Source organism: Callithrix jacchus, chromosome 13 (genome assembly GCF_049354715.1).
Source record: "Callithrix jacchus isolate 240 chromosome 13, calJac240_pri, whole genome shotgun sequence".
In the NCBI taxonomy this organism is placed as follows: domain Eukaryota; kingdom Metazoa; phylum Chordata; class Mammalia; order Primates; family Cebidae; genus Callithrix; species Callithrix jacchus.
In genome coordinates this window covers 74592552-74606351 of record NC_133514.1, presented here as the reverse complement: position 1 = coordinate 74606351, position 13800 = coordinate 74592552, and the positions used below count along the sequence as shown (strand labels likewise).

General features: G+C 37.2%; 1 protein-coding gene across 1 annotated transcript in view; it reads right to left on the bottom strand.

Moving 5' to 3' along the window:
• Positions 1 to 13526, bottom strand: part of DSG3 (desmoglein 3) — a 29968-nt gene extending 16442 nt beyond the window's left edge. The window contains exons 1-8 of the mRNA XM_002757148.6: positions 13356 to 13526; positions 5260 to 5295; positions 4625 to 4756; positions 3273 to 3428; positions 2364 to 2508; positions 1535 to 1701; positions 633 to 761; positions 186 to 371 (exon numbers count right to left, since the gene is read on the bottom strand). Coding sequence (XP_002757194.4) covers positions 186 to 371; positions 633 to 761; positions 1535 to 1701; positions 2364 to 2508; positions 3273 to 3428; positions 4625 to 4756; positions 5260 to 5295; positions 13356 to 13403 — 999 coding nt within the window. The 5' untranslated portion in view covers positions 13404 to 13526. The remainder of the gene's footprint in view (positions 1 to 185; positions 372 to 632; positions 762 to 1534; positions 1702 to 2363; positions 2509 to 3272; positions 3429 to 4624; positions 4757 to 5259; positions 5296 to 13355) is intronic.
• Between the last annotated feature and the right edge of the window lie 274 nt (positions 13527 to 13800).

Genomic DNA, 13800 nt, shown 5'->3' with positions numbered 1-13800 from the left:
AAGATATTAACAAAGGTTGTCCTCAGCTAATGCGGCCGTGTGGGATTGAAATAAAATTCAATCTACTTTTATGTATTTTCTATAATGAAGTGATATTATTAATAAATAAATGCAGTTTATCTGTAGAAATTATAGTTTTGGTTAATACATAATTTTTTTTTTTTACCAGTGAAATCAGACCTTACCTTCACCACTTTCAGGATGCCTTCATTAGTTCTGGGGTCAGTTTCTATTTCAAACCAATTTCCTTCATTGCCAGAGGTAAAGAAATACACAGCAAGCCAATTATCTGTGTATTCTTCATCCCAATCTGTTACTTGAAATCGAAGTAATTCAGAACTTAGAGTATTTTCTTCAATACGTGCTGAATACTGAAAAGGCGAGAAGCAGAATTAAAGTTCAATGCCAGGTTTTACATGAAGGGATTATGTTTCTTCTAAATGGTAATCCTTGTTTCTCAAATTATTTATTTCCTCCTTCCGATTACTGACTTCTTATGTTTTAAAAGGAGGCATATATTTTTAAAGATAAGTGCAGAGAACTTAAATAAAAGCCAACAGGCAAGTACTAAATTAGGATTTCAAAGTATCAAATATATATATAAATGATTCTTTAAAGTGCAGTGGGCGTACCTGAGACTCCTTAAGTATTGGGAAGTTATCATTGACATCTTTCACTTTAATATTACATTCACACTGAGTTGATAGTCCTTCTCCATCTTTGTCTGCACCACTCACAACCAGACGGTAGCTGCTAGTTTGCTAAAGTTGGATAAAAAAGTAAAGAAAAATAATTAACCTCTAAGAATTATAAATGGAAACTCTTTGATTCCTATGGGTAAGGAGGTAGAAATGTTTTTGTAGAAGACATTCATGGGGCTCTGAATGGTTGGGTGGAGGTCTTTAAGAGGCTAGGGCAGGTTTTCTGTTTTGTGAACTTCTTATGGAATACTTAGAGCAAAAACAGCAATGAGTAGGGTGGGAATAATAAGCTCACTTATGGAGCTTCCCTGTTAGTCTATGGGGAAAGGCATTTGTACAAAAATAATATGGAGTCTGACAGGGTAGCCTGTGGTAATGGAGAGAAGGTGGAGATGGTAGGTAATAAGGGGGAGTGGAGAGGAAGGGGATTCTTTAGTGCTCTGGGGGCAGGGATCAAATGAAAAGAAGTCAGGAGAAAAGGTGTGGTACAAAAGAAGCCTTTATTCCAGACACGAATTTCTCCCTTCACTGAAGACACTTGCTTTTCCTCCGTCGCATGAGGAGTTAGTCCACGTGTGTCAATGCCTTCTTCCACTGCACCTGTTTAACTCCCATTGGCATGTTCAGGGTACAACTGATTCAGCTGATGCTGGCTACACACCTCACCTCACCAGTCACACTCAAAAATGCAAACAATTTCCCTGGATTAGCGCAGTTAAGTCCTGACAACCTCTTTTCTTTTTTTATTTTTGGGTAAAATGGAGTCACCTCTCTTGGTTTTCTTACAATCAAACCCTTCGTGATCAAATGTTCCCCCAAGCGCTTTGCTATACCTCTCGGTCAAGTGAATTGGTCAAAGTACGGACTTCCCCAGTGTTTCTGCTTAGGAGGAACATGGGTGTGCCTGCTGGTTCCTGAGACACAATTTTGAAGGCAATTTTGGAATTCAAGTGGTTTGGTTCATCTGCATCTGTGGCATTTAGTATCATCACCAGTGAGTCTAGGAATACAGGAAAATGTTTGTTAAAGAATATGTAAGTATTGACATTATGTTTATTTTAAATATTCAACATAAGTTCACATTGATGCCTATTTTTTAATATCTTAAAATCATTTATATGTTCAAAAAAATGCATATCACTCGTGATACCTCTTTCTGTCTCTCCCAACCAGGTGGAATTGTGCTTCCTTCCATAAAAATCCTTCGGTTCTCTCTAAGCCTTAACTTTGTTAAGATTGAGGCTATATTCTGTCTGAATTTTCTCCCTTGATAGATTGTCATAATTCTCCCCTTTCCACAAATTATCCAAGTAATGTGAGTTTGTCTCTGTCCCTTATAACCTAAAAGAGCCCAGCTGATGCATTCAGACTACCTGGCTGCCTGTTTAGCTCTGTGACTGCCAAACACTCATGTAAATTGTATACATAGAAAAAGATACTATTGACCTGATAATAAGACTATAACCTAGAAATACAACGGTAGTAAATAACTAGCTCAAATATGCATTTCAGAAAACAAGGTCCAGATTTATCTTAATGTATTTTATTTTTCAAAACAACTGATTAAACTAAGAGAATTAGTTTATAAGAATAACATACTATAGTGATACTCATATTTGAAAACATATAAATTGAAAGTGGTAGGTACTGTAAAAGACTTACTTGAGGCACTATTTTCTTCAATTTCACCCATGAAAATGCTCTGTGAAAATACTGGAGGATTATCATTAATATCCAAAATTTTAACCGTCAATATAAGTGGTCTCTCTACATCTAGTCCTTGCGCATTTAGAGCCCGACATGTGATCTAGTAACAGAGGGAAAATGTGGATTATTATTCTGCAATCTTGGTTTTCATACTATTAAAACTTGTAGAATAGGCCGGGTACATTGGCTCATGGCTGTAATCCCAACACTTTCAGAGGCCGAGGCAGGCGGATCAGGAGTTCAGAAGTTCAAGAACAGCCTGGCCAACATGGTGAAACCCCATCTCTACTAAAAATCCAAAAATTAGCTGGTGTGGTGGCAGGTGCCTGTAATCTCAACTACTCAGGAGGTTGAGGTGGGAAAATCGTTTAAACCCGGGAGGCGGAGGTTACAGTGAGCCAGAATCGTGCCACTGCACTGCAGCCTGATGACAGAGTGAGACTCCATCTCGAAACAAAAACAAAACAAAACAAAAAAACCCTCAACAACTTGTAGAAATAAGGTCTCTGTTGGCATATACATAGCTTTTGTACAAAGAAGAAATGTTTCCCCAAAGCGTAGACAAAATGGAAAAAGGTGTCTGCTCTGGGCAGACCAGTTGGGCAAGTTGCCCCTTCCTCCAGTCTGATGCTGTCTAATGGCAAGCTGAAGCACTTGGCCTGCAAGATTTCAGGGTGCCCTCACTCGTGCACCCTCTGCTGTGTTCCCTCAGGTGAGGCTCTGTGGAGGGAATAATACTGTTATTTGCTGATGGAATGATTCATGTGTCTAACTCTCCTCTGAATTTACCAGTAGATAAGTGTCACTTTTTAAAGTGATGATATGCAAGGAGAAGGTAGCCCAATGTTGAGGACCCAAACTTACCAGGAAGCTTGGAGTTTCCTCTCGATCAACTATAGCTGTTATGTTAATATCTCCAGTGTTTTTGTCAACAACAAAGATTCCAAAAGGTGGCTGATCAATTCCCACTCCAGAGATGCGGTAGGTAATTTTCTGGGTTGCTTGGTAATCTGAAGTAATCTACAGAGCCAAATACCCAAAATGTTGAGGTGACCATCACGCAACCCTTTCCCTCTCCACCCCCACTTCCATAGTAGAAACTCATCTGTTCATTCGATCCACTCTTTGTGACATTGTGCCATTTGCTTTTTGCCTTGGTAGATACTGGAAATATGAAATAAATCAAATTGTTGATTTTGCCGACCAGCCTGAACCAATGTGTGCTAATAATTTTCGTGTTAGAATATTTGCTCAGATATGGCTACATGATAATGTTAAAATGGTAAAAGAGAGTCAAGGACATTTAATATTGACAAAGCTACTCCTGAAGACTCCCTCTTTACCTGACAACATTAAAAAACAAAACGATGTTTATTTAGTTTAAATAGGGGGAAGTGGAGAGAAAAAGAAGAGAGATTATATAGTAGGGTTAAAATATGTATCAAAATAATTTACTTTTTATTATTGTAATTTTAAAGCTTTCTAACATGAAAAATGTGAAATACATATAAAGTTACAATAGTATAATCACCCAGGCATGGTGGCTCACTCCTGTAATCCCAGCACTTTGGGAGGCCAAGGCAGGCAGATCATGAGGTCAGAGGTTTGAGACCAGACTGGCCAACATGGTGAAATCCCATCTCTACTAAAAATACAAAAAAAATTAGCCAGGCGTGGTGGCATACACCTGTAATCCCAGCTTCTCAGGAGGCCGAGGCAGGAGAATTGCTTGAACCTAGGAGGCTTAAACCTGGGAGGTGGAGATCACGCCACTGCATTCCAGCCTTGGCAACAGAGTGAGACTCTATCTCGGAAAAAAAAAAAAAAAAAAAAAAAAAAATAGCATAATAAACCTGATACATCTTATCACTGAACATCACCGATGATCAATACATGGCCAATCACTCACAACCATTTCTCTAGTTGTCTTATACATGCATTTTTTTTCGGTTTGTTTGCTAGAATCTGTATCCAAATAAGCCTTCTGTATTAAAATTGGTCAATATGTCTCAATTCTTTTTTATAACCTAGAAGCTACCTTCCTCTCTCTTTCTCTCATTATTATTATTATTGTGCTATTTTGTTGAGGATATCAGTTCATTTGTCCTGTGGACTCCCCAGTCTTCATTTTGTTATTTGGAATTGCCATATTACTTTAATTTACACCTTATACATTTATTCTAAAAACTCACACTGCCCCGGTCGATGTAACTTACCTTGGCAATTGGGTTTCTTTTTGAGTTATCTTCTCCTTCTCTGCAGGGTTTGGCAAATTTCACCCATTCACGTTTATGCCTTGTTTTAGCTTGTTGTACAACCATCCCTTCTTCATCATATTGCCCTTTAGTCTTATGTAAAAAGGGAGTCCATTTGTTATGCAAATTAATGGCAATTTAACTTAGAATATTGATTACAGACATCTAGATTGAGGAACCCCCTATGTTTCAAGGTCTCTAAGACTGTCAAATATCTAATTAGCTCTACCTGATACTTTGTCAAGAAGTAATAAATGTTAAGTAACTAAAATAAGTACAAAGCTATATGATTTTTAATATTAGCATTTAGTCATATTGTATATTTTCTTTTTATACTCCACAGTATCTTACTGGGCACATAGGGTTTGACCAGATGATTTGTTTAAGATAATAAGAAAAAAATGCATGAAATAAATTATAATAATGACTTTATAGATGACTAGTTTTAAAATATTGTTTAGTTGCTAGAATTTTAATTTTATGTTTTTACAATTGCATTATTGAATAATTTCAGAAATTAAATATTTATTTCTCCTAAACACAATTTTACTTTTTAAACTAAACCATTAAGTATAAAAATCTTTTTCATACTTTACCTCTATTCGCAGTTCTCCATGAACCAACATGACCACCTGCAGACATTTAAATAAAGTGAAATTAAATGTGAATTCTTCAAATAAGGAATTACACAATAAATAATCCTGTTGTTCATATTGTAATTTGTTTCTACTTCAAAAAAAGTAAGCTTTTGAGAAGCAATAATCAAAGGGTGAGTTCCTACCAGGAAAAGGAATATTACTGTCACTATAAACATGTTCCACCAGTTTTTTAATTGACTACAGAATTTTGGTGACATGAAGAAGAACTTATTGGACTTTGCATAAACCATGCCTAATAGTCAGTTGCAGCAGCCAGACAATTCTTACCTGGCTGCTTTATATGCCATTCCCAGAAAGCTATGGAAGTCATCGCTTTGGGAAACAGTGGTAAGCAACATTGTGATAAGCTTCAGAAAGGGGCCATAGGGAGTTATTAAAAACCATCAGCCACTCAACTGATTTGTAGGAAGGTGATCCCGTATTAGTCCTCTGAAATTACAGAACATTTCCATTAATTGTACACACGAAACGGATGGAATAGAGCTAGTCTGGTTTAGAGAAGAAAACTTAAAAGATGAGGATATGCTATTCCAATCACAAATGCTGTTTGCAGTGAGACATGGATCTGTTCATCTCTGCTCTGTTACCTCAGTTTAAATATTAAACTTAATTTTCAGACTGGTCCAAGAAAATTAAATGAGAGTAAAATGAAGCCATGTAGGCTAGGGTCTTCATCTTCTTAAGTGTATGAGACCTTCATCTGTACCGTTTTTCAGCTCATATTCTTCCAGGCATGCATTACCTCTTTCTACTCCACCCACTTAAATATTGCTCATCCTTTCAGAGCCATTCAAGTTCCCACAACCTCCATGAAACTGTCTTTACTGATGTCTCTTTTTCTGAGTTTGTATAACACATATTTTGTACCATGAAATGGAACAGCCCATGATGGTTTACCACAGTTTATTATTTCTTGTTTCATTCTTTTTGCCCTGGCTGGAGTGGAAGGGTGCCATCTCGGCTCACTGCATCCTCTGTCTTCCAGGTTCAAGGGATTCTCCTGCCTCAGCCTCCTGAGTAACTGGAATTACAGGGGTGGGCACACCACCATGCCCAGCTAATTTTGTATTTTTAGTAGAGACAAGTTTTCATCATGTTGGCCAGGCTGGTCTCAAACTCCTGACCTCAGGAGAATCACCCCTCTCAGTCTCCCAAAGTGCTGGGATTACAGGTGTGAGCTGACTACTAAATTCTAAAAAAAAAGTATCATCAATTGAAAAAATACCTAACGATACAAAGAAATTTATATGATAGTCAATTTAGATTTCTATTTAGCCGAAGGCTGTGGTTGCTCCTGAAACAATGTAGATTTATTGCATTGTTACTTTTCTAGGGTAATAATAAATAGACTAGTCTAAGTCTGAACCAAAGGAGTAACTATTTCAGACATAAGTAACTATTTCAACTTTTCCATTCTAGACATTCCTGCTGAAACCTTGATTCCGAAGAGTGTGTTCAAATTTGTCATGGAAAAGAACCATGAGTTTTGGTTATAGCATGTTTCAAAATGATTTTCCAACATTGCTGCTCTTTTTTTTTTTTGAGATGGAGTTTCGCTCTTGTTACCCAGGCTGGAGTGCAATGGCGTAATCTCGGCTCACCGCAACCTCCGCCTCCTGGGTTCAGGCAATTCTCCTGCCTCAGTTTCCTGAGTAGCTGGGATTACAGGCACAAGCCACCAGGCCCAGCTAATTTTTTTTCTATTTTGAGTAGAGACGGGGTTTCACCCTGTTGACCAGGATGGTCTCGATCTCTTGACCTCGTGATCCACCCGCCTCGGCCTCCCAAAGGGCTGGGATTACAGGCTTGAGCCACCGCGCCCGGCCCACTGCTGCTCTTTTTAAAGCATTACCTTGAGTTACTTGGTAGAAAAGCCCAGAGCAATGTAGTAACTGCACAACTCCTTTCTCAGTGCATAAGAACAACTCAGCTACACGTGAGGGGAGGGGCGGGCCAGGCAGGCTCTCTTTTACAGGAAAACTGGAGCGTCATCCCGCAAATATGAATCATGCTTGGACTAGCCCCACAGAGAATGATTCTTCTAATAGACAGTAAGGCACAATTTCTGTTTTCCCGGAAAGTCGTTGGTAGAAAACATTTCTGAATATTGCAATGCTCTTTAGATTTTTAGAGGACATCACAGACTTACATTGTTTAGAATAGTATTTTGAAAAAAAAAAAAAGTTATTTTAGTTAATTAATATTTATATAATGGCTATTTGTTTTAATTAATTCGCTAATATAGTCATTTTGGATATTTTAAACACAATTTATGTGTTTTTATTTGTAAATCTATTTATTTTTGTTGACAAAATTATATATATTTAACACATACAACATGCTGTTTTCAGATATATGTACACTGTGGAATGACTAAATCAAGCTAATAAATATGTACTTAGTTTTCTGATGATTTGGATCAACTAAGTTGTCCCTTTTGATGGCTTGGAATGGGAATAACAATGTGGAGAAAACCTCCCTTATCTTGAGAATTACTGTACTTTTCTTTCTTCTTGTTTTCTGGTTATTTTGCAAATTTTAATTATATAATTTTTAAAGCATTGATATAGCCTTAATGCCTTGGTATACATATGATTTGCAAATATTATCAAAAGCAAACCTCATTATTAAATTAAAAAATATATGAAATAAAACAATTTGATATCCATATGCTCTACTTGTTAAGAAAAATGTATATGGTTGTATCATTAAGGTTCCTATTGAATACGGTATGTATGCAATAAATATAATCCGAGGATATGGGTAGCTGGATTAAGCAAAAAGCACTTATGGTAGCACCTGATCTTTACTTTAGTTTGGCCAAGATCTTGTTTAGGGATACCTCATGCTTTAGTGTGGTAGGGGACAGAATATTAGACTACGGAGTAATAATATGCAGGGTGCTCATCCCAGCTGGACCTAGGGTGTGATTTATTAATTCAAAGAAATCAGTCCAAGTTTTAAACATGATTTTGTATTTATTAATTTTTTTGGGGGAAAAGTCATGAAACCTACACAGGTGAGGAATCTCATTCATATTATCATCTTTCGTAATATTTCATAGCTTTCTATATGTATTGAAATTTAAAATTTAAAAACTCCAAAACATTGTGGTAAACTTTGTATTTATCAAGGCAAATTCCTTAAATGAACACAATTGATATATGTCAAATTACTTGGAAATTATTTAATTGTGAAGAATTCAATTTTCAATAACTGATTTCTAGAGTAAACTCAATTAATTTAGACAGTTAAGCCTTGTATCATGACAGAATGCTAAGAAAAAGAAATATTCTTGGATATTCTTAAATGTTCATTTGAAATGCTGTGTAGGCTGCTGTCAAGTATGATAATATAAAATTGGATACTGGATTCTGAATCACTGAATTTAAATCCAGCTCCCAACCATGTACCAGCATATAACTTGGGAACATTCCTTAACCTTTCAGTTTCTTCATCTGTACAATAGGAATAGTAATTTTACTTACCTTATGGGTTTGTTGTGAGGATTGCATAAATTAATAGGTGTAAAATACATAGGTGAGCCCTAGCCCATAGTAAGTTAGTTTTATTCAATTGACATTTAATAAAATGTTAACCAATTCTGTCACCAAACTTCAAAAGAGGTATGAAAGAGCCATTTTTATATGAAGTGACCTGTTATTATTCACTGTCAAGGTGCATAAGAACGTTCTCTTTCTCAATCATGAGAAAGAGTAAAGAAATAGTACTCCATTGTACAGTTGTATAGGTTGCTCCTTGAATAACTTCAGGGTGCAGCTCACACTGTAGTTTATGTGAATGCAGCTCCTGTAGTCGTGCAGTGTAGCCAGCTGCACAGCGGCTCTCCAAGAAAAAGGTGTGAATTAGGCATATTCAATTATTCATCTTACGATTATGGATAGTAATCAATTGTCTATGTAATTTTCTTATGATGAACTGCCCAAAGCAAGCCCTCGCCTTAGGCTACCAGATTGACTCTTAACTAGACAGGAAGAGCCGAAGGCTAAAAGGTTTGTGAGAAACTTCATGAGGACTGAGTGTTCTAGCTTCAGATGAAAACCAGTTTCAGGTATGAAGCAAGTGGGAGTGCTAATTGGTAGAAGTAATTACATCTTTCCTGACTTCTGCCCAAGTAGGCAGGCCTGGAAGAACCACTTGGCAAGGTTATTCTGATTTTAGAATATTAACTTTTCTTAGTGGTTCAGTAGGACATTTATTTTTCTATATTTTAGTAGTGCTGGAAACTGGACTAATCTCAATCAGGAGAAGAGATATCTTAGGGATGTTCATTTTGTTAAACATTAGGGCCATTTAGCCTAAAATTCTTTTTCTAAAAATTTTCTTTTTAGATGTTTTATAGAAAACAAAGTGGTTGAAGACAGTCGTGCTGTATTTAGAAGACTTGCTAACTCAGACTTGGTATTTAAACTCCTTTTCTCTTTTTTTTCCTACCACCAACTTCTTTAAAAAAAAATTGTACTCTAAAAGTCTTTAAATTTCAAACATCTCTATTAATTTTTAATGAGGAAAGCTTTACCTAATACAGTAACATAAAGTTATATAGCAAATAGTCCAAATGCTCAGAGCAGTGTTGGATGACAAACTGTTTTGGATTTGGTGGACTATAAAACTCAATGGTTTCCTTTGAAGATACATTATTTTCAAAAGATTAAATCTCTGAAGATAAGCATTTTCAACCACAATTCCTTTCCTCAAAAATGTTTATTTTCTATTGCATAATATGGATGAAACGAGCACAAGAAAATGATAAATATGTTTTTTTCAATAGTAGACAGTTATTTCCCATGCCTTCTCCCAAATACAGCTTTTACTTTTTCCTGTTAATTTAAAAATTAATATGACAACTGTTTTGATAAATTCTTTAGCTCAAGACAAATGTAGGCCTTTCTTGATTTGTCAACACTGGTATCCCTGGTTATTTAAGCTAGAAAGACGCAATATTAAGAAGTTATCAAGAATTATCCCTGTTACTAAAAATAGTACAAATGATAAAAATTAGAGGGATTACAAATCACTTTGTCTTTCTCATAACCCTTTTAAATTTTTTTGCACACATTGCTGCTTTATTCTTACCGTGTCCATTTTCACTAGGCAGGGGGTGGGGTATGATTCTTATTTGACAGTTGAGGAACAATGCCTGTAGTGAGTCAGTGGCATAACCAGAGATTTAAGTCTATGACTTTGCTATTATTTCTCACTGTTTTAGGCAACCCTTGTATGGTCACTGGATGGTGGATTATTACAAAACCTTCAAGCACATATGCCAACTTTCAGACCCCACCCTTCAACCACAAAGGATCAGCATTCCCACTTGAGAATGCTTTAGAAAATGTTGCTTCTCTTCCTCCATAACCACATTATTTCAAAACTGGGTGGCTCCCCGTTTGTAAAAGGTTTCCATGAGCCTTCACAGAATACACTTTTCAATCTGACCCTCAGCTGCCTTTCCAATTCATGTCCAGATTCTCCAAAGCAAACTGTCATTCTAATCAAACCGGCGCGTCTGTTTCCCCTAGGCAATGTCCTAACTGTGCCTGCCTTTGCTTATACTATGCTGACAACCCAAGAGATCTCTTTTTGGCCTGCCCATCTATAGTCATCCCAAATCTGCTCAAATTTCTCAGAATCCATAACGACTTGATTGTCTGACTCCTGACTGACACTGCCTTCTACCGGTAGCATTAACAGTTAGACCAGTATTATCCAATAGAAAGATAAGAACCACAAATGCAAACCACATATAATTTTAAAATTTAGTCGCATTTAAAAGAATTTTAAAAGATAAAATGCATTTTAACAATATATTTTATTTAATCTAATACATCCAAAATACTATTATTTCAAAATGTAATCTACATAAAAATTGTTAATGACATATTTTGCATTCTTTTGTTCATGCAAAGTTTTCTTCAAATTATAATGTGTATTTTATACTGAATGGCACACCTCAATTCAGACCAACCACATTTCAAGTGTTTTAAAACCACATGTGGCTAGTGGCTACCATATTGGACAGAGTAGGTTTAGAGCACTCGGTTGAAAAATTATGCATGAAATTATATTGCTGTTTAAATTGTGTGTGTGTGTGTGTGTGTGTGTGTGGTTCCTGAGTGGAACCAAATGTATGCCATTATATAGTTTCCTTTATGACTAGAATTGTAGGGACATTGTGGGGGGTTTTATAGTTTAGAGAGGGCTCATTAAATCATTCATTTATTCATTCCTCAAACAACTTCATGTCCACTCTAAGATAGATATAAGCAGCATTGGAAATACAAAAATAAAAATTAACCTCAATATAAGGATGTTATAGTCACTCTAGAATCAGAGAAATAATTGATAGTGGCCTATATGTCAAAGCAGAAAAAAAAAAAAACGCTCCTCTTAGCTTGTGGTGGCCCAATCCTATGTCCTCATGGCAATACTATTCCGACATCCCCTGCTGCCTGGCCTCAAACTTCCTGAGCTTTGCCATTGGCTTGAACATACGGGTTATCAGACTACCTGGAGTTCAGCCCAGACATTTCCCGTCTGGAAAGGTGGGAAAGTCATACAAGGCCACATTTCTCTTTAACAACACCCTCCTTTCAAAGAAACTCATTAGGTACTGAAAACAGTTACATTGTCATAATAGAAATAGAATCTGAGAGGCTGGGCGCAGGGGCTCACACCTGTAATCCCAGCATTTTTGGGAGGCCGAGGCAGGTGGATCCCTTGGAGACAGGAGTTTGAAACCAGCCTGGTCAACATGGCAAAACCCATTCTCTACTAAAAATACAAAAAAATTAGCTGGGTGTGATGGTGCACGCCTGTAATCTCAGTTACTCAGGAGACTGAGGCATGAGAATCACTTGAACCCAGGAGGTGGAAGTTGCAGTGAGCTGAGATTCCATCACTGCACTCCAGCCTGAGCGACCTCGTCTAAGAAGAAAAGCATCTTAGGGAGAGCTAAGAAAGTCCTTTTTTTTTTTTTCTTTTGCTATAAGAACACAGTTAAGGAATATGCTAGTCTGTACCATCCAGTTTTTTTTTTTTTTTTTTTTTTTTTTTGAGACGGAGTCTAACTGCGTCGCCCAGGTTGGAGTGCAGTGGTGCAATCTTGGCTCACTGCAACCTCTGCCTCCTGGTTCAAAAGATTCCTCTGCCTCAGCCTCCCGAGTAGCTGGGACTACAGGCGCGTGCCACCACGCCCAGCTAATTTTTTGTATTGTTAGTAGAGATGGGCTTCTCCATGTTGGCCAGGCTAGTCTCCATCTCCCGACCTCGTGATCCTCTCCCATTGGCCTCCCAAAGTGCTGGGATTACAGGCGTGAGCCACTGCGCCCGGCCAACATCCAGGTTTTAAACAGTCTGTAACATCCCGTTTCTCTCTTAGATAATACTAGTACAACTTTCTCAATCCACAGAGGTATTACTCTTCTGAAAAAACGTCTTTAAAATGTATGTGTTTTCCCCAACCCCCAAAGGCTGAACTTTTCTTTTGGCACACAAGCTAAACATAAATACTCACTTAATAATCCTCCCAACTTCTCTGGAGTCAAACACTGCTTTAATTTTAATTCTGCAATTTTTTACTTTTAAAAACATGTCAGGTTATCAAGCCCAGGCGTGTAGAGTTCTTAGCTATAGGCTTAAGAGACATATAATCTTGGAAAACAGAGGTGGCTCCTGTGTTCTCATTTGTGGGTTAGAAAACTGAACAGAAGCCTAACTTTAAAGAAAGTGAAAATGGTGTAGAAAATATAACCTGTGATTCATATAAGTTAATTCATTAACTAAAAAAAAATTCTAAATGGTTTTAAAAACTCATTTCTTTCTGGTTTATTTTTCTATGTAAAATACAACATAAACAAAAACAACAAAAGAGGAAAATTGGTAATCTTGGCAATTTCATTTTAATTGATTTCGCCTGCACTCCTTTTAGAATTCATAATAAAGACTGAGCAATCGAATATGATAAAGGGAGGAAGCAAGGAAGTTTGTGATTATTAGGAAAATGCAGGACTTACCATGAAGACGGCCAGAGCCCCTGTGGGTCTGGGGAAGAGCCCCATCATTTTCTCTGATTGCCCTGGTGAACAAGTCCAAGAGAGCTGCTGCTTCTTTCCAGCCAGCCTTCTGCAGATGATGTCTAAGCAAAGCCTTCGCAGCTGCCTTCCGAAGGAGTCTACAGACGGTCTGTTATGCGGTCCCTCCCTACCCTAAACCCAGGATCGGTCTCACCAGAAATGCTTGCATCATCTTTGCTCCCAGGTAAAAACTTAGCCACACCTCAGTTCCTAAAGCAATGAAATCCTTTGTTGGAAGCTGAAAGAGAAGTTCACAGGCTAAAGACAAAATTTAATAGGAAGGTAGCGATGAATAATAAATTAATCATGATGTGGAAGTGAAAGAGCTAGTCCGGACCACGATTTTTCAGTGTTGATGTCTTGTGGCTGAATCTAGTTGACGATG